This window comes from Babylonia areolata, chromosome 2 (assembly GCF_041734735.1).
Source record: "Babylonia areolata isolate BAREFJ2019XMU chromosome 2, ASM4173473v1, whole genome shotgun sequence".
NCBI lineage: Eukaryota > Metazoa > Mollusca > Gastropoda > Neogastropoda > Buccinidae > Babylonia > Babylonia areolata.
The window spans coordinates 53,002,708-53,028,394 of record NC_134877.1 but is presented as its reverse complement, the minus strand read 5'-3'; the positions used below and the strand labels follow the sequence as shown (position 1 = coordinate 53,028,394).

The window sequence follows — 25,687 nt, the reverse complement described above, 5'->3', positions numbered from 1 at the left end:
TCAGCAATTGACGTCACAAATTGCTGTGAATCACACAAGACACATTGAATGTCACTATATCTTGTGCTCAGATCTATTCCCCTGTTCTTGGATACTTTCGAGTTGTGAGAATTTGTTGTGAGAATTGGGCAGTCAAAAATAGAAATGGTGTACAGAAATAGTGCTGGAGCAACTACAGGTAACATTTTAAAAATATTTTGTATTCCAAGTATTCAAAACTCTTAATTCAAAGAATATTTTGTTCCTGTTTGCAATGCCCGAGTTAAATTCCAAGTGGCACTATTTTTGTGTGTGCATCAACTGAATGTACAATGTTGTACACAGTAAGATGAATAGTAATTGTGACGTGAAAATTAAAAAAAAATCCTTTCTTGAGGCAAAAAGTATTTTGCTCTTTTAGATGTGGAATAATGAAACATCCTTCACTTTTGCATGACTCCAATACAGACCCCAATCCATCTTTGCAAATTTTTAAAAGACTGTAATAATGACGTTATCTCAACAGAAAATTTTGAATCTTGTCATATGTCAGTGTCATCAGCACGTTGCTTGAATTTGTTGCCACGGGGGGAATCACCAGAACAGCTGGTAAACACGGAATCTTGGTTACATTCATGTTTTCTTCCTTCGGATCATTTGTGTGGTTAAAGATGGTAGGCTGTAGAAAATGAATGATACTTTATCTTTTTGGAGTGTCCTTTTCTTACTTAATAAACCTTTTCACTCCCCATGGAGTCAAAAGAAATTAAAAAAGTAATGACAGTGCAAAATATATTTGTTCCTTTTTGTTCGTTTGAATTGCATAACTTCCTTTTTTTAGTCCCTTTTCAGAACGGTTATCCAGCAAGTTTAGCTTCAAAATGGTTAAAAATAAAGATAAGCATATAATGTAACAAACAATAGGATAGTGGAGGAAAACAAGTTCTGGTAAACAACTGAGCAACACTTTTGTCAATCAGAATTGACTGTTCGGATATTCTTTTAAAAAATAAGGGGAATAAATGAATAGGAAAATGAAGGGAGGGAGAAAAAGAAAAATTGAAGGATATATACCCTTCAAAGAAAACAATACGGGGCAGTTTGAATTCTCTATGAAAAAGAGAGTACACACACACACACACACACACACACACACACACACACACATCTGTATCTGTAAATATGCGTGCGCGTGTGCGTGTGTAATGTAAATGTGGAACACAACCGCCTTAATACTTATAATTGAATGTGCGCTTGTTATAAAATCAAATATTTGAAAAAAAAAAATCATATGGACAGTGCAGTAGGCAATACATTTTCTCTTTTTCCAGGTTTTCTTCTCCGTTCTGACTGGCGCATTTTCCCTTGGTAATGTCAGTCCCAGCATACAAAGTATGGCAACCGCCAGAGGTGCTGCATACATGATATTTCACCACATAGACTTGGTAAGTAGTCAGTGGTCTGTGTGTCGAGTGGATCTGCAAGACAAAGTGAGCACCATGGACGAAGAAATAGGCTTTCTGTCCTACATTCATTTCCGCATGTAATCTGGAAAGAGCGGGTTTGTGAGATGATTCTTTCAATATTTTATTTGACTGTTGCAAATATAATCTTTAAAACAGATGTGAATTAGAAAATATAATAAAGGCCAATTAGTGACACATACCATTTAAGTCTGTTTTGAATACACTTATCTGATATTAATTTTGTTCACTCTCATGTATTCTGACCCATCAAAATGTCAATAATATATTGCATACATGTGTGCAGTCTGATATAGGTTTGATATAAATTGGAAAGGAATGTAAATTGTTGTCGCTCTTGCAAGAAACATCCAACTGCTTCCTGGACATTCAAAACTGGATGACTCGAAATAAGTTACAATTGAACGCGGACAAAACTGAATCAATGATGATAGGAACTAAACAAAAACTGTCTTCCATCACAATTGACACAATCAAACTTGGCAGTACATCCATTCCTCTTTCCAGGTCAGTCAGGAACCTCGGTGTTGTCCTTGACAATACACTGTCCATGCAAAAATTTATCAGTCAGACATGTCAGTCCTGCTACTGTCAACTGCGGCGCATCAGTGCCGTCCGGAAATATCTGTCCATTGACGCAACATCTAGACTTGTCCTTTCTCTCATTCTCTCTCGCCTTGACTACTGTAACTCTCTATTGTCTGGTTTGCCTGCTTCATCCATTCAGTCCCTTCAGCGCATACAAAACTCTGCTGCCCGACTCGTCCTCAGAAAGAACACCTCCACTGGCTCCCTGTCTCACACCGAATAAAGTACAAGATCATCAATCTATGTTATAGATGTATTCACAAAACTGCCCCTTCCTATCTCTGCGGCTGCCTTCACCTCTACACTCCATCTCGCTCACTACGATCGGCTTCGGATCCACTCTGTTTACGCATACCCAGATTCAAACACTCGACTGTTGGCTGCCGTTCTTTCTCTGTCTCTGGACCTTGCAGTTGGAATGAACTTCCTCTTTCGCTTCGTCAAGTCTCCACACTCAGCTCTTTCAAGTCTGGCCTTAAAACCCACCTCTTCCAAAATAGCCTCCCTTCCTTGCCTCTTCCTTGTCTTTAGTTTCTCCAGTTTTAGAGTTATGCATGCGTGTGAAATGACTGGTGCGAAAGCGTTTTGATTTGTCTCTGCACAAGATTCAGCACTATATAAATACCATTAATAATAATATTATTATTATTATAAATCAACATAAAGGTGATTATCATAGCAAGTCCAATAAATATGTAATCATCACAAGTATATGCTTCCCTTAACACTGCCAGATCACTGATGAGCATTCAGTGTGTGAGCATGTGCTTGTGCACGCACATGCATGTGTTCGTGTGAATGGTGAGTGCGTTTATTTGAATGAATGTGTGTGAGCTTCTGCACACATGGTGATGCATGCATATATGTACCTGTGTTCAATTTTGCACGTGTGTGCACGCACACAAACACATGCGCCCCTCTCTGTCTATCTGTCTCTTCACATGCATTGCTGTGTTTCTGTTCTGGGTTGCAGAAATCCAAGATCGACAACATGATGGAGGGTGGCAAGCGTCCATCAGGAGTTACAGGAACTATCTCTTTTCACAATGTTCACTTTTCTTACCCTTCCAGGCCGGAGACAAAGGTAAATCAAGGCTCATAGTCCATTAAATGTGTAGTGTGTTACTTTCAGAAAGGAAGTGACGTTTTCACTCTTTCTTTTTTTTTCTAGATGATCCATTACCAGCAGCATTTCAGTGGCCTGACGTCCACCGCCACTCATTCCAAGTCAACCAGAGGATTTCTCTTCTCAAGTGTGTGTGTGTGTGTGTGTGTGTGTGTGTGTGTGTGTGTGTGTGTTTGTGTGTGTGTGTGCTTGTTTTCATTTTGGGTAAAGATCAGCAGAAACTTTGCTAATAAATTATGTGAAAAGATGCATTATTAGCCCAGACACTATCTTGCCCTGAGGCACCAGCCAGTTTTTTTTTTGGTTTTTTTTGTTTGTTTGTTGTTGTTTTTTTTATCTCTGTGTTATAAAGTTTGCTAGTCTGTCATTTTATCAGGATTACCTTAACTGGTTGACGGTAAGTCTGGCAGACTGACGCCTGCTGTCAAATTGAAACTGAGGATATATAATCTAAGGCAACACACCACAATGCCACATCAATGATTGAAGTGAAAGCTCGCCAGTGACAGTTACGTTGATGTGTTGTTTGTAATCATCATGGATACCTTTCATGCAAAACAAATAAATATTCTGCACATTTTGTCACACATTTTTGTCTACATATTGGTTGTTTAAATTTTTGTGTGGTAACAAAACGACAATTGTGTGTCACGATATTTTCAAAATTAACAGATAATGACATCATTTTCTGTTTCACAGAAATTGTGTGTGTTTGCATGTGTTTTTGTTTTTGTGTGCTAGAGTTTCTTTGTGTGTATTGATATATGCTTGTAGGTGGGTGGGTGTGAATTCATGTTCTCACTTCCTTGCTTGTGAATGAACAGGTCCTGGATGGACTTAGCCTAACAGTCAGTCCGGGGAAAACGGTGGCCTTGGTAGGGTCAAGTGGCTGTGGTAAGAGCACAGCTGTTCAGCTTCTGCAGCGTTTCTACGACCCTCTGGAAGGACAGGTGTGTATTGGTGTACATGTATTTGCATTAGTACTTCATCTGAGCCAGAAACGAGACACAAATTTGCATTCCCAGGTTCTGAGGGAAATCGTTAAGGTAACTTCGTCAGTTTATTCAATATCTGTGTAAAAGTGATGGATGAAAGAAAGCCGTGTGTGTGTGTGTGTGTGTGTGTGTGTGTGTGTGTGTGCTTGGTTCTTATGTGTATCATGTATCTATGTTCTTCACCATACATGAGTATCATGATTTAACTGTTTCAGAAAACGACTTACTGTCCATTATCCCCTCTGGAATCCAGGGCAGCAATGAAGAACCGCCACTTTTGTCTGTTTTGGGCCAGTCTTTGAAAGGTACCCCAGGTGTGCTTCGGGGTCTTGAGTTCTTCAATTGTTCTAGCCAGGGGGTCTTTGGTCTTCCTCTTTGTGTCTATTTTCTGGCGTCCATTGAAGGGCTGTCTTGGTGATGTTTATTTTCTCTCTACGCTTGACATGTCCGGTCCATTTCCACTAAAAATTCCCTTCCAAGCACGTAAAAATAAAAAAGGATACCAAAAACAAGCATGAAAACATACCCGAACGTTTCTTTTATATTCTTGAGAGATTTGATAGCTGAAACGACTTCTTCTGTATTGGGTGGGTCAATACTTGCATCGGGGTCAGTCTCTGCTTCTCATACATTAGCATCAGTTGTTGGGGGTTGTCAGTTCAGAAAGTTGCTGAAGTGCTCTATCCATCGAGTTTCCTGTTCTGCTTCTGGTTTGAACAACCGTTCACGCTCGTCTGTGATGGGTGCATCAGTGGTTCCACACTACCTGCTGCAGACTATCTTAGTGATCTTGTATATTTTCCCATGCCCCCTGCCCCCTCCACCACCCCCGCAACCCCTCTGATGCTTCAGAAAATGAATATTTGTGATATTTCAAAGCTGCAATCTCGTCACCTTTATGATTTATTTTGTTATGATTTGTTTGAAGGTCAAGCTAGATGGTGAAGATCTCCGAAATCTAAACGTTCGATGGCTGCGCAGTCACATTGGTGTGGTATCCCAGGAGCCTGTCCTCTTTGCCACCACCATTGCTGAAAACATCCACTATGGCTGTGAGGGGGTCACAGAAGAGCAGGTCATTCAAGCAGCCAAAAATGCCAATGCCCATGACTTCATAATGAGTTTACCTGAGGTTGGTTGATTTTCTTTTTCTTTTGCACCGTACATTTGTTCGTTCGTCTGTTTGTACATGAATTTCCAGATTTTTCTCTTGACTTAAACAGGCAGAACAGATTGTACTAAAATTATGTCATCTTAAGTGACTGCTAAAAAGGTACCTAGACTTTTGATGTCAGTATTAGACTGCCTGCAATATATCGATATAGAATATTCACTGCATGCAAACTAGTTTTCATTGTCTGTATATTTCACCACAGATACAAATAAATATAATTCAAGAATTGAAAATGTGCTCTGTGAGTTTCTCCAGTTTCGTGATGTGGCGACTGGCTTCAAACTTGATGGCTGTGTTCTAACTGCAGAAATATGAGACCTTGGTGGGTGAACGTGGAGCTCAGTTGTCAGGGGGACAGAAACAGCGTGTTGCCATCGCTCGTGCCCTTGTGCGCAACCCAAAGATCCTTCTGCTGGATGAAGCCACCTCTGCCCTGGACACAGAGAGTGAAAAGATTGTGCAGGATGCTTTGGATAAGGTGAGTTCACATCGTTTTGATGAAGCCTCGACTATTTGGAGTATCATTGTTTTTACTTGTTTTCACAGTTAGAATAGGAGGGATCTCCAAGTATTCGTTTCTTGATCAGGACTTCCAGTCAGTCTGCTCAGTACTTCAATACAGGACAAGAAATGACAAGCATTAGAATAATATTTTTGTGTCTGTGAGAAATAAGATGTACCATAACAAGCATTAGAATAATAATTTTATATCTGTGAGAAATAAGATGTACCATAACATTGAAGAATAGTTGAATTTTGAAATGTTGGTATAAATTCAACCATTCTTCAAAGTTATTATCGATGTTGTATCGAGTCCGTGCTCAGCTTCATTTATGTGCTGGTATGGAAGTTTGGGAGTGAGGAGTAAGCGTGTTTTGAACGATGTCATGAGTGTATGCAGTAAAATTGTGGGAGTGAAACAAGCTAGTATGCAAGAGCTGTATGAAAGTCGAGTGGTTAAAAAAAAGCAGGCAGATAGCAACTGACGACACCCATATTTTAGCAATGTATTATGAGCTATTGCCATCAGGACGGCGCTACAGAACTTTTAAGTTGAAATCCAGAGCTCTGAAGACTTTTATTCCACGTTCAATCCACCTTTTAAATTCTTGAGAACTCTGTGTGTGTGTGTGTGTGTGTGTGTGTGTGTGTGTGTGTGCGCGCGCGTGCGCGCACTCTCATGTGAGACGTGTGAAAGTCCGTGCAAGATAGGTCGTACCTTGTTCTAGCTGTGTGTGTGTGTGTGTGTGTGTGTGTGTGTGTGTGTGTGTGTTTGTGTGTGTGTGTGTGTGTTTACTGAGCTTAAAAACGTGACAATTGGTTATTATGAATGTGCAATATGTACGATGAATAATGTGCAATATGCAGAATGAATGTACAATGGAATATATCAAATGCTAACGTCCATATTCTAAATATATTTCTGTTAATAATTACGATGTAATAATTAATTGCAATGTTTTAAAAGCGAATATGTGAAATGCTTTTATCTGAGAACATATGTTTATTACTCTTGTTTAATCAAGTAAACCGCGTGTGTAGGGTGGGTGGAAGGTGGGTGTGTGCTGATTATCTGGTTGAGGTTTTCCGCAATTTATCTTTATTCTTATCTTATCTGTCTATTATAATCAATGTGCAATATAGTAGGCTATGCTTATAATTGTATTCAAAATAATGTTTCTTAATTCTTTCTGTTTTTACATTAAGAATACCAGTTATTACCTGCAGTGTGTGGATGTATGTATGAAACGGTGTATGTGATATTTTTTACATTTGTGTCTTCGTAATATTCGTAAAATCTGTTATTGATTTTTACAGTTATGGACCCCATGTTGTTTACTTGTCTATGTTGTGATAATGCACCTGACCAAATTTCTCCAGTTGGAGATAATAAAAGTTATTTTATTCTTATTCTCCTTACATGTCACTGGGCTATAGTCAGGTTTGGATTAATGTTAAGACTTAATTTTTATATTTACCCTTGCTTGGAAGACGCTTGCACATCTGAGATTATCCTTTTTCATTGCTTGCAATTTTTCCTTTCAATGTTGAAATGTATTCATATTGTTTTTTGTTTCTTTGTTGTTGTTTTTATAGGTTTCATTCTCTGTGTTTTTGTTCCTGTAACTTTTGGAATATGTTGTTCTGATCACAGGCCAGACAGGGCAGGACAACCATCGTTATTGCCCATCGTCTTTCCACAATCAAAACAGCCGATATCATCATCAGCTTCAAGGACGGCAAGGTGTTTGAGCAAGGAACTCACGATGAACTGATGGCAAAGCAGGGAATCTACTACCAGCTTGTTATGAATCAGGTATACTGCAGTGTGAAGGGTAGCAAATTGTGTACAGTTATTGTGCAACATCTTCACTCAGTGTGACAGAGGTAGACACATATGAAAGAGATTTAGATGCTTCATTCAAACACGTTTTTGACACTGGCAAATCTACAGTCTTTATGTCAAGTAGTTACAGTTCCCAATTGCAGCTTCAAGTGTATGGAAAGGAAGACATCAATCTAAACAGAAAATATCATTATCAATCTAAATAGTTTATAAAATTAAAAAAAGGGGAACTCTCCATTTATTTGTGAAACTGTTGAAAGTCAGTTAATCATACAAATGGATGTGCCTATCTTTATATCAACACTATTCTACATCTGTCATCGTCCTACAGAAAATAATACTTTCACATTCAGTGATGTCATCAAGAATATAAAAATACATCAGATTAATCATGGAAGCAATAATGGCCACATTTTATGGTCAGCCATTTTCCTGATATCTGCAGCCTCTGCAACATAATTTGACATGGGGGTGGAGGGTGGGGTTGGGGGGTGGGGTGGGGTTGGGGGGAGGCGCAAGGGATAACACAAACTTACAGAGAGAAGTTACATTACTATCGTGTTAATCCATGTTATGCAAGCTTAGAATTAAAACTAGGTTATATTCAGATTCAGTTTATAGTATGCAGGTGTTCGTTCCGTATCTGTGCCATATAAATCCTTTTATTTTTTCAGACAAACAAAAATGCTGCTGATGAAGAAGAAGAAGGTATGTATCATTCTATTCGTTATCAACAAATTATTGTCAGTGATTTGTACCTCTTTTCTCATCATCCACTGACCTTGGCGTAATTTTTTTATGTTCTTTAAAGACTTCAGTAAGATACACTTTTGCTGCTTCTTTCTTCATCTATCACCAGTGGATTTTACATGTCAAATATAATTGTGTATGTTATGGGAATGACGTTTTTTCATGCTAAAATCATCAGAATCAGACATTCAGACTGTTGTCAAAATCAGTTTGGAAAGTTATAGTTATTTACATTCTCATGCAAAGAGAGGTGCACTGAATATTAAAACTTAAAACGTCTTGCAGTCTCCTGTCTAATGAGAAGACTAATACTGACTCTATACTGTCAGTGTCAGGGTGTATTTTGTGGATAATTGTAGATAGACTATTATAAAGGGAATAAAATAAACAATGTGTCAGGAGGGTGTGTGTTTTGGTATTCACTTATCCACACATACACATGCACAGATTATAACAAAAACACAAAAGTATGAGTCTCAATTACTTATTGAAGGAAAAAAACAAAAACACTCACTTAACTAGTATGAATATACTATTCTATTATTATTATTATTATTATTATTATTATTATTATCAAATAACAGTATATATTAATAGGTGCAGGTCCCGTAAAAAAATGGAGCCTGTTGTAAAAAAACAAGAGTGGTTGATACATGATGTCGCTGGTAAAAGCCTCCGACAGAAGGAAGTTCACGACAGGGTCACCGTTGAACGCATCTCGCTGTTGTTTGGTGGCGTACAAATCTCTGATGACACGGCGTTCTCCATCTAGGGGGTAGATCGATCCGAAACCTTGCACCCGATCCCAGGAAACCGTCTGGTGCGTAAATGAATGCCATTAAGTCATGGTATCAAAGGAACACTCTCACTCATGTTTCCACAACATTCAAAACACCCACAACTGTCTACTGATTCATTAATAAAATAGCTTCAATAACAAAAAAATATTATGGACCTTTCTCAGTTACTCCACCTTCACATTCAAATTGTAGCAATCACAATCAGGACAGAAGAAGAAAAATTCACAGCAGTGGATACTTAGTAATATCTAATGTCAAATCATGGTGGTAAAATATAGACTCAAGTGGAAAAAAAGAAGAAAAGTTTAACATTAAGTTAAAATCATACACATAAAAATTGAACTGCCTACAAACCCTTTAGGACGTGAGATTCCTTGTAGGGTCCTGTAAAATATCATGCTATAAATCAATTAAAATGATACTGTCCAGTTTTACAGAAGCAACATTCCTCGACTGCACACAATGAACGAAATGTTGATTAAAATATTATATTTACCTTGCTCACAGCAGCATACACGGTATCCAGATATTTCAGCATTCTCAATGCTGAACAAATATTACTCAATGCTTTATGGCAAAACGACTTCGCGTCTGGTTGGCCTCAGAATGACCGTTTCAGGGGAGGTAAGTCTAAGCCTCTTTGCGAAAAACAAAACAAACAAAAAAACCAAGAGGTGCTTGATATACAAAACATTCATGGCATATACTTTTTTTTGAGAATGTAAACAAACACATTACATACACATAATTCTTGTTTTTCATGGAGGTGTCTTGCCAGAGGATAACATTCTCGTTGCGATGGGTTCTTTTTCAGTGCGCCACGTGCGTGCTGCACGCGGGACCTCGGTTTATCGTCTCGTCCGAATGACTAGACGCTCAGTTCGATTTTCCAGTCAGACTTTGGAGAAAGGGCGAGAGCGGGATTCGAACCCAGGCCCTCACGGACTCAGTATTGGCAGACGAGCGTGGAATGAGGGATGAGAAGGTGAATTTAAAAGAAAATAAGAGGGAAAGAGAAAATACAGACTGAATCAGTTTGACATTAAGTGTTGCACCTCTGTTCGTACATGAAAGCATTCTGTTTTTATGTTCCTGTGTTTAAAGTCAGTATCTCTGTCCCCACCCCCACCCACCATTGATATCTGCCTCATTTCCCTCACCCACACGTGGGACAGACGCGTCATTCATAGCAGAGTCTGTAGACTGGCTCATAAAAGTAATAATGAGCAACTTGTGTCATTGGTAGCTAATCCCAGCATAACTTTCAGCTAGGAATTTCCACTTGTATTGGTTTGAAAAGGAACACTCCATACATTACTTTTTGTTCAGTATCATTCAACTGGGGCTCTTACAGCCCTATGTTGCCTGGTTCAGCCTCTTGCAGATGATATTTATCAGAATTAAGTATCCCTTCCAAACGCTACTGTTTGGTGTGCGAAAGATTCAGTTCCCGAGGTTGTGCTTTTTTCATAACAAATAACCTGTAAAGTAACATGTCAAGAGGGGATTATTGCAATACAAAAATTAATGATAAAACATGGAACTTGCAATAGCAGTTATCTCTGCATGTGCACAACTTCATCACCTTGATATCGTTTCTGACAGAAGAGATCGAGAAGTTCACCCAGAAAGGAGCACCAGACAGCACTCGACGCCAGCTGTCCCGCGCATTGTCAAACGAAGGGGAGAGACCGCAGCGTGCGCGTGGTACATCTGAGTCAGAGAGGACAGAAGAGAAGAAAGTAAGTGGATTGTTTTTTTTTTAAATTATACACACTGCACAACAGACTGTAGCTTCGGGTCGAAGCCTTCTCCCCCTCTGTCTGTCTGTCTGTCTGTCTGTCTCTCAATAGCAGAAACATGTAAAAAGGGAAGGATCGGGGTTGTTGAAATTTTGAGATGCCTACATAAACAAGAATCCATTGATTCGTTTATTTTCTGGAAACTATTTGATGCTCAAGTCGAACCAATGTTGACCTATGGTACTTAGATATGGGACTTGGTGACAATAAAGATATTGAAAAGGTGCACACCTTTGCTGTTAAACGTTTCTTAAATGTACCTTTTCGTATATGAAGTACTGTTTTATACGGAAGGACTGGAAGATATCCATTATGTCAGATCATATGTGACATGTGTCAAATATTGGTTGAAGTTGGTTGATCTTCCTGCACAAGCGTGTGTCATGCTGGTTTGTTGTTCTGTTCACAGTCTTCGCTCACACACACTGCGACTGATAGATATAATTTATTTTTACCTAATGTCTGGTGCAACAATTGCCCCAGGGTGTCTTGCGGCATGCGATCTATGAATGTTTGATGACTTTTTCGGGTGTCCCCAAAAAAGTGAACCGCTTTTTGACAAGTATTTTCTCAGTGATAGAGAAACCAACCGAATTCACTGAAAATTTGCACATAGTAACCTTAGGGTATCATCAACTAGTCTGCAAAATATCACAAAGTTCGGACGCAAATTATGCGAGTATTGTCAAATTCAAAACAGCATGTCAAAAAATCCAATATCAGAGGAAAGAAAACACACTTATTTCAGTTAATGCTCAGTGTGGCCTCCATCTTCCTCCACGACTAAACGAAGCCGTTTCTTCCAAGCAGAAATGCTTTTACGTATTTCTTCCACCGATATCTCCTCCCATGACATAATTATCCTGTCTCGTTTCTGTTTATCATAAACGCGATCGTTTTGGTGATTTATAGCTCTCTCTAACGTAAAGTCTTTCTCGTCTGTGAAAATGATCCGTTTTACATCAGTGGCCGAGTAGCGGTCATTCAAATTACAGCAGCGAGTTTTTCTTTTCCCTATAACATTTTGGTCCCTCCTTGATACCCGTATCCTCTCGAAGGGCTTCAGCTCCAGTTCTTTCGCCATTCTTTGCACAGAAGACTTGCTCACTTGTAAATCGCTTGCAACTTCTCTAAGAGATTTCTGGGACCTTGGGTTCTCCTCCTGGGATTGAATCAGTTCCTCAACACGGTCCTTGTTCTCCTCCGAACATGCAGTCTTGGGTCTCCCACTGCCAATTTTACGAGCTACTAACCCATGCCTCCCCCCCCTCCCTCATGTGAACTTAACATCATGGGGAGAGTGTATATGGGTACAAGCCCAGAATTAATTCACTTGTCTTCTCTGACCTTAAAAGAAGAAGGCCAAAATCACTCCCCCCCCCCCCCTTCATGTAACTTGACAGGTTTTGGTGAAAGAAGAATTGGAGGCTAAGGGGACGGGGGCGCGAGTGGGGTGGGGTGGGGGGGTAAAATGGGCACAGGGCCAGAATCACCCCTCCCCCCTCTCGTCCTACATACCTTATGAGAACTGAACATTGGGTGGAGATTGTTTAGGATACAATGCCAGAAGTAATTAACTTCGCTCCTCTGACCTTAAAAGAAGAATTGGAGGGGGCGGGGGGGGGGGAGGGGGTGTGTGTGGTGCTAAATGGGCATAAGGCCACAATCACCCCACCCCCCTCCTTATGAGAATTGAACATTGGGTTGAGATCGTAAATGGGTATAAGAACAGAATTGGGTTGAGATCGTAAATGGACAGAATTTCTTCATCTCTTCTCTGACTTTGGAAATAGATGAATAGGGGGCGTGGGGAGAGGGGGTGGGGAGGGGCATAGGTCCAGAATAACTCCCCCCTCCCCCCACCCCCCTCCATATAAGCTTAACAGTCTTGGTATAAGGCCAGGAATTATTTTCTGATCATAGTCTGAGAAGATTGGGGGGTGGGGGTGGGAGTTAAAACGGGAATAGGGCCAGAATCACTTCCCCACCCCCACCTCACCCTTATGAGAACTGAACATTGCGTCGCTTCTCTTCTCTGATTTTGGTAATAGAAGAATTGGAGTCGGGAGAGGGTTGGGTTAAAACGGGCATAGGGCCAGAATACCCCTCCCCCCGGCCTCCCACACCGCCCCCCCCCCATACCCCCCAACGAGAACTGAACATTGTGTCGCTTCTCTTCTTTTTATTTGGTAAAATAATTGAAGGCTTCGGAGGGGGTGGGGGTTGTTAAAACAGGCATCGGGCCATCATCACTCCCCTCCCCTTCCCCCCAACCCCCTGTATATACTTTATATACTTAACAGTCTTGGTATAAGGCCAGGAATTATTTTCTGATCATAGTCTGATAAGATTGAGGGTGGGGGGTGTTAAAACGGGCATAGAACCAGAATCACTCCCCCACTTCCACCCCTTATGAGAATTGAACATTGTTTCGCTTCTCTTCTCTGATTTTGGAAAAAGAAGAATTGGAGGCGTTGGGGTAGAGGTGGGGGGTAAAGTAAAACGGACACATGGCCAGAATCATCCCCCCCAAAACGGGCATAGGGCTACAGTCCCCCCCCCCCCCCCACACACACACACCCTTTGTGAAAACTGAACATTGGGTTGAGATTGAATATGGGTATAAGGACAGAATTTCTTCTCTTCTCTTCTCTGATTTCGGGAAAAGGTGAATTGGAGGTGCGTGGAGGGAGGGGGGTGGTGGTGAAAAGGGCACAGGTTCAGAATCACTCCCCCCCGCCTCTTTTATGACTGGCGGGGGAGGGAGGGCGAGGGGTGGGGGCAGTGGTTTCGGAACAGGGAGTGATTTCGGCACATTACACCGGTCTGCGCGGGTCTGGAGAAAACGGATGTGCCAGAGGCTATGTCAACGTCTCCTTTACCACGAAATTCGAAAAAATCTTAGATAATATAGATACATCAGAATAAGATGATTTTATTCGGTGTTATCACCTCGAATGCAATAATCAATTTCTCGCGCTAAAAAAATGTTTGAATATTGATTTTGATTGCCGATTGGCGAGTAGGTCTACTTGCTTCCGACCCTAACGTGCTTAGTTCAATCTCAATCCACTGCCTTTTTTCCGTTTTGTTAATTCTTTTATATTTTTCAAGCTTAATAACGTTTAACACAGAACACATTTCTCTCTCTCTCTCTCTCTCTCTCTCTCTCTCTCTCTCTCTCTCTCTCTCTCTCTCTCTCTTTCCACATGATTCCTTTGTTGGATAAATTGCGTTTCACAAGGCCTTTCCTCTCTTGTCCTATTTTGTCAACAGTTTAGAGATTGTCTTACTTTTGAGCATGACTACCTCTTGTGGATGTTTACAGTTGTCTGACATGTTGTATGTTTTTTCATAGGACGAAAAGGAAGAGCTGCCCAACGCCCCATTCACACGACTGATGCGGATGAACGCCCCAGAATGGGTGTACATTTTGCTGGGTTGTATCGCTGCCATTCTCAGCGGGGGTGTGAATCCATCTTTCGCCGTCATCTTTAGCAAGATCATTGCGGTCAGTGGTTTAGTGCGTATATTGAGGAGGGTGGAGAAGAGCATTTTATCCACATGAGAAACCAGATACAGTGGGTTTTTTTTTTGGTTTTTTTTTGTCGTTCTTTTTTTTTTTTTTTTTTTAAGTCACCACTCAGTTTTTATTTGTTAATATATGACTTGATCGAGCCTAATTAATGCACAAATATGAGTAATACACATATGTGCATATACATTTATGTTCCAATCAATGCACGAATGCACACACACACGCACGCACGCACGCACGCACGCACAAACACACACACACACACACACACACACACAGTGAAGCTATAATTTACTTGTATTTATATATCATCAGTATGTATCACTAGAGAAGCATTTACATTACAATTTTCTGCAGGAAACACTCACATACCAACAGAATTGTAATGTGAATCGGTGAAATTAATTGATTACTTTTCCAGAATAGTGACAGAATCTTCAAATGTTTTTGTTTTTTTTTCTGAAGGTGTTTGCTGAGACTGACCAGGACAAGCGAGATAAAGACGTTGTGATGTACAGTTTGCTCTTGCTTGGACTTGGTTTTGTTTCTCTTGTATCAATGTTTATGCAGGTATGTATACTTGCTTCTACATTTGATATTGCATCATAATTTATGAGCATGCATATTCTAGCAATTTGTTAGTTTAACTGGTCTTTGATTAATTTTCGCAGAAATATTGTCTCTGGAGCCCCATTTGTGTCTTTAGTCATATTTTCAAAGAGAGGGGGGAAAAGGAATTTCAAAAAGATTGAATTCTTAACACTATGTTCCAAAAGTAATAAAATTTGATCACAACTTCAAGAGGTCCAACATTCCTTTGATGAGTTCAATAATGATATCAGTAAAATATGATGGTCATGGTTACAACTGTTATCAAAGTACGGAAATTAATTGAGTGAAGACATGCAATGAAACAGAAGTATAAACATATCAAGCAGCAGAAAGTAGCTTCATTTTTGGCTCACTTGTAAACAAAGTGAGTGTGTAATAATTGATTTGGTTGTGTGTGTTTATGTGATGTATATAAATGTGTGTCCATGGCAAACTTTTAACTATTTTTTTCCCCATGAAATAGTTTGTCTGTCAACAAGAAATTATGATGAAACAGAAAAAATAAGTTATTACCACTCACCAAATTTAGGGTGTGAGTCTTCCGGATTAAACCATATTTCCATATTTCCGTAACATGAACATTTTGTTTCATTTAGTCTCTGGTTTATTTCTTTTAGTCTTTTGATCTGCAATATTTTCTCATGACATTCCCGGTTCGTTGTCATGTTTGTATGTAATGATAATAATGTAAATTTGTATAGCGCCTGTTTTCTATGTGCTTTACAAAAATGGGTAAAAACACACACATACACACACACACACACACACACACACACACACACACACATACACACACACACACACACTCACACACGCACGCACGCACGCACACACACACACACACACACACACACACACCATACACACACACACACACACACACACACACACACACACACACACACAGAAACACTCAAAAGAAGCAAGAACACACACACACACACACACACACACACACACACACACATACATACGCACAAACACATTCATACACGCACGCACGCACACACACACACACACACACACACACACACACACACACACACACACACACACACACACACACACACACACGAAGAGTACATAGTCAAGACAGTAGGGGGTGGGGCAATAGTTTCTAGTTTAAAGAAGTGGGTTTTCAGGGAAGACTTGAATAAAGTGGAAGAAGAGTTCCTGATCTGTTCAGGGAGTTGGTTCCAGACAGCTGAGCCATGCAAGAGAAAGAACGCTGATAAGAACTTTGTTCTGACAGAGGGGATGCGAAGAGAATGTCGGAAGAGGAATGGAGCTGATAGGATTGGGTGTATTTGTTGATAATATATGTAAGATGTGTTGGGACAGAGCCAGTATCAGTATCAGTATCAGTAGCTCAAGGAGGCGTCACTGCGTTCGGATAAATCCATATGCGCTACACCACGTCTGCCAAGCAAGCTGATTCCTGACCAGCAGCATAACCCAACGCGTTTAGTCAGGCCTTGTGAAAAAAAAAGAAAAAAAAGAAGAAGAGGTAAATGAATATCTAATATATATATATATATATATATATACCCAAGAAAAAGAAAAGATAATCATTATTGTAATGATAATAATAATGATAACAATAACAATAATAATAAATAAAAATAAAATAAAAAGACAATAATGATAATAAATAAACAAAAACCAAGTACACAGTCAGATTCTGTCAATGCAGAATTGTATTCTCGTTGTTAAATCCTGGATGACATTCAACAAACTAAAGTTAAATTATGACAAAACTGAAGATATGATTATTTCCTCTGCAAGAATGTCCACATCTACTTCTTTTTCCTGCCTCAGTTGTGGCTGGTGATGCCACGGTTCAGTTTTCTAAATCAGCAAGGAAACCTTGGAGTCATTCTTGACTCAAACCTCAGCATGCATGCTCAGGTAGTAAATCTGATACGCATAGTCAATTGTGAACTTTGACGCATCAAGTCTATCCATCGGTACCTTTCTGTTGAAACTACTAAAACTCTTATTTCTGCTTTTGTGCTGTCACGAATCGACTACTGTAATTCTCTTCTCATAGGCTGTCCACATAATATTCTTCAGCGAATTCAAAAACTTCAAAACAATGCTGCCCGTCTGACTCTCAGAGTCCCACTTACTGATCACATTTCTCCTCACCTCCGCACTCTACATTGGCTCCCCATTGAAGCGAGAATTACATACAAAGTTGCGTGTCTCTGCTATTCTGCTTTCCACTCCGCAGGACCTACATACCTTTCTGACCTTATCAGTGTTTTCACTCCCGCAAAAAATCTCCGCTCTTCCTCCGACTGTTACCTTTTGAAACTTCCTCGTGTCAATACAAGAACCTATGGTGAACGTTCGTTTTTCCTTGCTGCTCCTCACATCTGGAACAACCTTCCTCATCATATCCGTGCATCTGATTCTATTTTCTGCTTTTCGCTCATCACTAAAAACTCATCTTTTTAAAACCTGTCTCTAAGCACTCTCAGCTTCCTTGTTCTCCAACACCACCCATGTTAGTTCGCTTTAGATGTATGTAGAGTGGGAAAGGGAGAGTGTGTGGGGGGGAGCGAGGGGGAGGGTTTTTTTGAGAAAGAGTGGTCATGAATGTTTTATGTAACTTGAAATGTTTTATGTGACTTGAAATATTTTTTTCATGTAAAGCGCCCAGAGCTCTTTCAAAGAAAGGGTGCTATATAAATGTAAATTATTATTATTATTATTAGATAAGCAAATAAATGTAAAACACACAGTGTACACACACACACACACACACACACACACACACACACACACACACACACACACACACACACGCACATGCACAGAGATCACCTGACACATGTGTACACTTACACACTCGCTCATTTCCCTTAACACCTGCATGTTCCGCGCAGTATGATCATGTACGTTTTTTAGTCTGAAAGTTGCGCATTGCCTCATGCCACTCTGTGCTTCCCATTCCACTTTCAATTTTCTGTATGAAGTTCATTGAGTCCGTTAGAATCATGGCACGTTGGTTTCCAGGCATATGGATAGATGATAGCCACTGGAGAGCATGTGTCACAGCTTCAACTTCCATCGTTAAGCAGGAGGTTGTGTACTTGGTAGGCAACATTCTCTTCCCAAATTGTTTTTCCATTTTGTTTCGCAGTGAATCCCCAACCGGACTGGTATTTGGTGACTGAACCAGCTGTGTATATGATGATTACCTCTTCTTTACTGTTTTCTTCTATGATGTAGCTTCACTTCTACCTCAGTTTTGCCCTCTGGCCATCCCCGATAATGCCTTCCTAGAGTGGGTGAAATGGCTGTGTTGAATTGATGACTGGGGTTTTCGGGGTTTTCCTCCCAGTCTTTTGTTTCTTTCAGGTCTTGTAGTCGTTATACTAGCTGGATTGTGTCTTCTGCTTGCCCCATCCATGATCGCCCTCGTCCTAGACGGCCGCCTTTTGGTTCCTTGACTGCTCTGAAGTAGGTCTTTACCTGTTCTAACTTGTTTCTGGCCTGCATTGAAGGAAGGTTAAGCAGGTATCGCATGGTTGCCATAGGCGTGTCTCTTTTTGTTCCAAGGATCAGTCTCATAGCTTCATTTTGCAGAGCCAGAATTAGATGAGAAACAGATAGATGCAGGTCTGTATTTGATTCTGTGTTGGACAGGCAGCCTGTGAAGAGACTGTAAGATAAGTGTTACGTGTTCCCATCTAGGTGATTTGCATACCAACCCGGCGGCACTGTTATGGACCTTTTGAAGATTTTCAAGAAGGTACTTTGGTGAACCAGCCAGGAGACTGTTATAATAATCAAGCCTAGACATGACCAGCGAACAAAGCAGTGTTCTTATAGCTTCAGTGGAAAAGAAATGTCGAATGGAACTGATTTTTTTTCTTCTGATTTCCGGGTTGGCTAATTAACAGATATTGAGTACATGAAATAAGAAGATCAATTGTAACACTGGGACTGCAGACTGAAGAACTAAAGGCAATACCGTTCGTGCCAATGCAGACAGACCCAGGAAGAGAAGAAATATAATGAAATTTAGAGGGAGTAAGGAGCATGATTTCAGTTTCGTGTTTATTGAACTGTAGTTTGTTAAGTGTTTTCCACTGTTTTCATTCTGCAGTGCAGTTTTGGCTGCTTGCGATCATATTGTTCAGTTCAGAAATGGAATCCGATGTTTATAGCTGGGTGTCGTCAGTGAAGCTTTCGTGTGACTGTTCGTGTTTGTAGATCATGCCAGATACAGGTTTGACGTACACAACGGACAGAACAGGTCCAAGCACAAAACCCTGTAGGATCCCATAGGTCAGTGGTGTTGCAGATATGTAAAGGCCATTGTCTGAGACTGGATGTAAAGATGTGATTTCAGCCAGTTTAACACTGCGTCAGAAATGTCAAAAGACCTTTGAAGTCTAGAAAGAATAATGTCGTGAACAATAACATCAAAAGCTGCAGAAAATCCAAAAGAGAAAAAAGAGATATCTGGTCATTATCAAGGACAATGAGAATAACGTTTACGACTTTGAGGGTGGTGGTCTCTGTGCTGTGCTTGGCCCTATTAGCAGAATGGTGTAGATCAAGTCAGATTGGTTCCATTCAGATGGACCAAACGCTGTGACAGAACGATTCTCTCAAGAAGTTCTGACAAGTAAGGGAGGTTTAAAACCGCTCATTATGCCTTTTTTTTTATAGGGAATTTGGGTCTAAAAAAAGGTTTCTTTATAAAGGGTCTAACATGACAGATTTGTAGTCCTGAGGTAAAATGCCCGATGAAAGTGAATCATTGATGACATGGGTTATATACGGAAGCACAACATCAACACAGTCAAGCAGTAAGGATGCAGGGAGATGGTCAGTTTTACGAGTACTGTAGTGCCAGGATAAGTGTTTGGTTGTGGTTTTAAGATAGCATGATATCCTATTTTCTCGTCCACTGCTAAAAGAAATGATTGACAGAACACACAGAATGGCACAAACTACACTATCAATGTTTATATTGTATAAAATAATATTTTACTGAAATGACAAGAATGAACATGAATAAAATTCTAGTCGATAGTACTTCCTGGTCAGCCTTCTTGTTAATGTTAACCCCAAGGCTGCCTGGCCGACGGGTTAACTCACCGGCGCAGCCGTGTACGGTTCGCTGCCACAGCAATGAAATAACTCGACACTGAATTCGTTGACAGACACACTGGCAGCTTTAGCTTGGGGAATCTTACTAGATTCTAATGGTAGTTAGAAACCCCATCTGCGTCAAGAGGTAGTCCTCTATTTGAATGCTTTGGTTGGTTACTGGCTGTGTTTTGTCTCGCTCGTCGCATCCTCAGCAAAATGGCGACACTGGGCTCAAGCTGCAATCGAGGAGCACCAAACAGCTATTTTCGCTGATGCTCAGAAAGAATTGAAGCGTCAACAAGAAGAAGAAGACAGTGATGAACTTTTATCAGAAGATTCCCCAGAAAATACAGTGAGCCATGAAGAGACTGGCAAGATCGACGAACAGTGAATGACGCTGTACAGAGCAGACTGACCAAATGATTGACAGTGATGCTGACTAAAATAGCAGCAGCAGGAGCGACATTTTTGGCACTGAGCCGACGCAGGGGAGATGTAGAGGTAGGAATTTGGTGAGGGGACTGAAGAGAACTGTCTGGACAAAGCGTAGCGGGTCAGAAAGGGGGAAGATGAGGGAGAGTAGGAGAGGGGTGTAGGGGTGGGGTGGGGGAGGCCACTGTGGTGTGGCCTTGGTGTGTTTGAGGGGATCAGTATAGGGCCAACAAACAACATTCAGCCTGTTATTCCCAGCTTTACTCGTGACAGTGGACTGAAAAATGACCCACATAACACAGACTGCGTGGACTTTCTCTCTCTAGGTAGATGAAAATCTAAATCAGAAATTTGTTGAGGAAACCAATTTGTATGCACAGCAGACACTCCAACAGGTACAGGCAAATCCAGAAAGGCAGAAAAAAGCGCTCCAGACTGTCAGCACGGACAGATACAAATGTGTTTGAAATGAAACAGTTCTTTGGTCTGATGGGCATGATGATTTTTTTTCTTGAAAACTGATTTGACTGAAAGGATTGGACAACCACATCTATGCTGTTATTACTTAGAGCAGTAACAATGAATCATGTATATGTCTCATTTTAGTGTCGTTGTTCTGGTATGAGTTGTTTGTACAGTTATTCATACATGTTATCCAGCTGTCTGCACGTCATCCAGATGTTTTATTAGACACAAATGTCACCCACCTGTCTCATAAGATACATGTGCCACCCACCTGTCTAATAAGATACATGTCATCCAGCTCATGTGACAGTATCATTCCAGTCCTACTTCTTTGCCGTGTCTGGAGAAAACCTGACAGTGAGAGTTCGTGATTTGACCTTCCGAGCCATGTTGCATCAGGTAAGAAAGTACTGGTATATCTTGAAAAGAAACTTAATGATGATATAGCATACATTTTTGAAAATATCTTTGGCACTGTTTGGTAGTGCTGTGAAATGGTTGATTAGAATTTTGGCTATATCTTTAAAAAAATTGTCATACTGCTGTTCTTTTTTAAAATTTTTTACTCACTTGTGTAAGCAATAAGAGTAGATGTAATAACCTGGTGTTCAGTTCTCTCTCTCTCTCTTTGTGTGTGTGTGTGTGTGTGTGTGTGTGTGTGTGTGTGTGTGCGTGTGTGTGTGTGTGTGTGTGTGTGTGTGTGTGTGTGTCCATAGTAAACTTTAACATCATTCTCTGTGGAAATACATTTTCTGCCAATACCAAATTTGGATTAAATGTAGTAGGAAAAATGTCTTCACAATCATACCAATAATAGGTTGGAAGTGTTCTAGATCAAGCTGTATTTCCGGATCTTCAACGCTTTATTTTGTTGAGGATCCGAAAAAAAAAAATCACAATTTATGGTTTGGCTTGAAGACGGCCTGACCTCGTTTTTCTTGTTCTCAATTAAAAGAAAAATACAAATTCTGGACAGAACACATACAGTGACACTAACGACACCACCCACGTGTTTGCTGCATATGAATATATATATATATATATATATATATATATATATATATATATATTAGTGGATACTGAATTAAATAGAACGAACATGAAAGAAAAATTGAATGGACCATGTTGTAGTTTCTGTCCGCCTTAGTGTTGAACACACAGATCTAGAGAAAAACAGCTTCCTGTTGCGATGTGCCAGAGGCGATGGCAACGTCTCCTTTACCGTTGACTTAAAGAATTTCTTGAATAATGGAGGTATTCCAAAATAATATATAATTTAAACGGCGTTATCACCTCGAATACCGTGATCGATTTATGACGCAAAAAAACAACATACGTTTAGATTGCCCCCCCCCCCCCCCCCCCTCCGCCCCCCCAGCTTTACATTATTGAATACAGGACACATTTTCATAACTTTTAGACTTGGTAAGGTGTGTATCACATAGTGTTGAGGCCTAGCCTCTCTTGGTTTATATATATATATATATATATATATTTTATTTTTTAAAAAAAAATTTAGAAGCACATATCTGGAAAAAAAAAACATAAAAAATATATATAATACATAAGCTGCCATGACATATGTCAGTAAATGGATAGAAGAAGAAGAAAACAATGTAGGCTGCAATATAAACCTGGTTGAGGTGATGACACTCATGCATTCAAGATCTGTGACAAAGTGAATTAAAAGAGTAGAAAATACAGATTTTGCGGAACAATGCTGAATGGTGTGTATATATGTGCAGTATGAGATGCATATGTACTTTTCTCTCATGTGAAATGTTGTGATACTGATCACACACACACACACACACACACACACACACACACACACACAGAGGTGCACACCCACACCTGCGCGTACATGCACACAGTCCACAGATGCGCGCGCGTGCGCGTGCACACACACACACACACACACACACACACACACACACACACAGAGTGAATAAACACAGTAAACAAAATAACAACAATATAAAACGTGCAGCTGTTCTCTTGAAAACCTGATTGTTGACACTGTCTTAAGGTGTTAATGCTGGGGGTGGGGTGAGGTTCGCTTTATAGTGACATTATTACAGTAAAAAAAAAACAACTTTGCAGTTGTTCTGAATCAGCCCTTAAGTTGCCCCGTTTTAGTCAGCTTACTTATGTAAGCAACATGATTTGATTTGCTCTGGAGTGAGTTTTATGCCGTGTATTTGTTTTTCCAGGAAATCTCATTCTATGATAACAAAAGCAACAACACTGGTGCATTAACCACCAGGCTGGCTACAGATGCTTCTCTCGTACAAGGAGTATGTAACTTTTTGTTTGTCTTTAGTTTTTGACTCACTTGTGTAAACCCAGTATTCGTCTCTCTCTCTCTCTCTCTCTCTCTCTCTCTCTCTCTCTGTGTGTGTGTGTGTGTGTGTGTGTGTGTGTGTGTGTGTGTGTGTTTCTTTGTGTGTCTGTATGTGTCTGCATGTATATATGTGTGTCCATGGTGAACATAACATTGTCATTTTCTCTGGAAAAACTGTCTGCCAATACCAATATTGGATTAAATATGATGGGAAAAATTCTTCACAGTCATACCATGAATAGGTTGTAAGTTTTCCGGATTAAACTGTATTTTCCGGATCATCAACGGTTTATTTCGCTGGCCGCTGGGGATCTGAATCCAAAAAATCGCCTGATCTCGTTTTTCTTGTTCATAATTAAAAGAAGAGAAAAACAATTTCTAAACAGAACACATACAGTGAGCGACACTAATTACACGATCCACGTGTGGATTCTGAATTGATCAGAACGAACATTTGAATGGACCGCATTGAAGTTTCAGTCAGCGTCAGTGTCGAACACGCAGATCTAGAGAAATAGAGAAAACAGTTGACTGTTGCGGTGACCTGATGCGATGGCAACGTCTCCTTTAGCGCGGACTTCAAAGAATTTCTTAGATAATCGAGATATACCAAAATAATATGGTTTAAACGGCGTTATCATCTCGAATACCACAATCGATTTATTACGCAAAAAACAACAGACGTTTAGATATTAATTTTTGAACGACATTGATAGGTCTGAAAAGCACTGTTAGTAAGTATCCTTATTCTCGAATGCGTTTGGTTTGAACCTGCTAACATGTTCTTTTCTCTGGAAGCTTTATATTATCTAATACAGAACACATTTTCAATTCTGTTTTTTTACTGGATAAAGTGCGTGTCACAAGTGAGTCTGTAGGGACATACCTCTATTGGTGGTGTTGTTGTTTTGTTCTCAGATTTACTGTTTCAAAATATTGAACAATGGTATAGTTTAATTAGCAACAGTTATGTTTACTGGCATTTACAGAAAAAGATGAGATTTTGTTTTATACATTCATTGAAAAAGTGTTGTTGTTTTTTAAATTGCGTGTATGCATGTGTGTGCACGTGTGTGTGAATTCATGTGAGTTGCAGTTTAGGACCAGATTATGGAGATTTTCTGGTACCAGAACAATAAGGACAGAAAAGTAGCAAAGCTACATTGTCTGTTAACCCGTTCTGTGCCTAGAAGACGTTAGTTGTCATCCTGCTCAAAGTGCTTCCCGAGTTCGTATAAGACACACATATAAGACATACATCTATTCCGATTTTGCCTTCATCGGAGTTTGGTTCAATGAACATAAACATACTTTGAATGATTAGTTTGATGTGTCTAGATTATAAAAATACTGTTTAGATGGAAGACTCCTTTCTTTTTTATACTGATTACAGCCGCGATTTGAACAACAGCCAGTTATCCTTGATTTCAATGAAACCCAAAGTTGAAAGTGCAAAAGATTGGAAATATGTTTCTTTTTTTTTTCGCGTGTGGTTTTTGTTGTTGTTGTTGTTGTTGTTTGTCACTGATCCGGTGATGGACTTGTTCACAGAAGAAGCAAATTGACATGCACAGAAGTCAGTTTTTTGTAAAACGTACATGTGCAGCAGGGACAGACTTAGTGTTTTGAAAAAGCTTCTTCCTCTGTAAGAGGAAGTTCTTTGGTGTCACAAATCTTGACTGCACAGTTTGAGTATAAATTGACCGTTTATGTTAGGGCGGTTATTCACTCACATGTCTGCAAGAGTTGTGATTGTTGTCATAACCTTATAACTTGTTTTATTTTCATCTGCGGGTATAAAATGACAAGAAGCATGTGATCTCCAGCGATATTTTGTTTGTTTTCGTTTCGGTTGTCATTCTGTGGTGATGGAAATAGACTTTAAAAATAATCGGGGAAAAAAACAGATACAGAATGCTGAGAATCATCATCGCAAAAACATTCACTTTCTTTCTGTATCTATTATAGTTTTTGTGTTAGATTTTTTTTTTATTGCCCTTGATTCCTCAAATTTCTCTAGCAAGAGGAGAGCAATTTTTACATATTCTTCGGCACTCAGAAGGTAATACATGTTAGTTATCTGAAGTCTTAAGTGTATGAAAGAAGTGTGTGAGTGTATATCCACTCGCGTGTGTGTGT

General features: G+C 39.9%; 1 protein-coding gene across 1 annotated transcript in view; it reads left to right on the top strand.

Moving 5' to 3' along the window:
- LOC143277728 (ATP-dependent translocase ABCB1-like) overlaps positions 1 to 25,687 on the top strand; it is a 51,575-nt gene that overhangs the window by 10,326 nt on the left and 15,562 nt on the right. The window contains exons 9-20 of the mRNA XM_076582629.1: positions 1,311 to 1,424; positions 3,025 to 3,135; positions 4,002 to 4,127; positions 5,101 to 5,304; positions 5,654 to 5,824; positions 7,502 to 7,663; positions 8,368 to 8,401; positions 10,849 to 10,985; positions 14,404 to 14,556; positions 15,049 to 15,153; positions 21,526 to 21,603; positions 23,418 to 23,501. Of these exons, the coding sequence (XP_076438744.1) occupies positions 1,311 to 1,424; positions 3,025 to 3,135; positions 4,002 to 4,127; positions 5,101 to 5,304; positions 5,654 to 5,824; positions 7,502 to 7,663; positions 8,368 to 8,401; positions 10,849 to 10,985; positions 14,404 to 14,556; positions 15,049 to 15,153; positions 21,526 to 21,603; positions 23,418 to 23,501 (1,479 nt within the window). The remainder of the gene's footprint in view (positions 1 to 1,310; positions 1,425 to 3,024; positions 3,136 to 4,001; positions 4,128 to 5,100; positions 5,305 to 5,653; positions 5,825 to 7,501; positions 7,664 to 8,367; positions 8,402 to 10,848; positions 10,986 to 14,403; positions 14,557 to 15,048; positions 15,154 to 21,525; positions 21,604 to 23,417; positions 23,502 to 25,687) is intronic.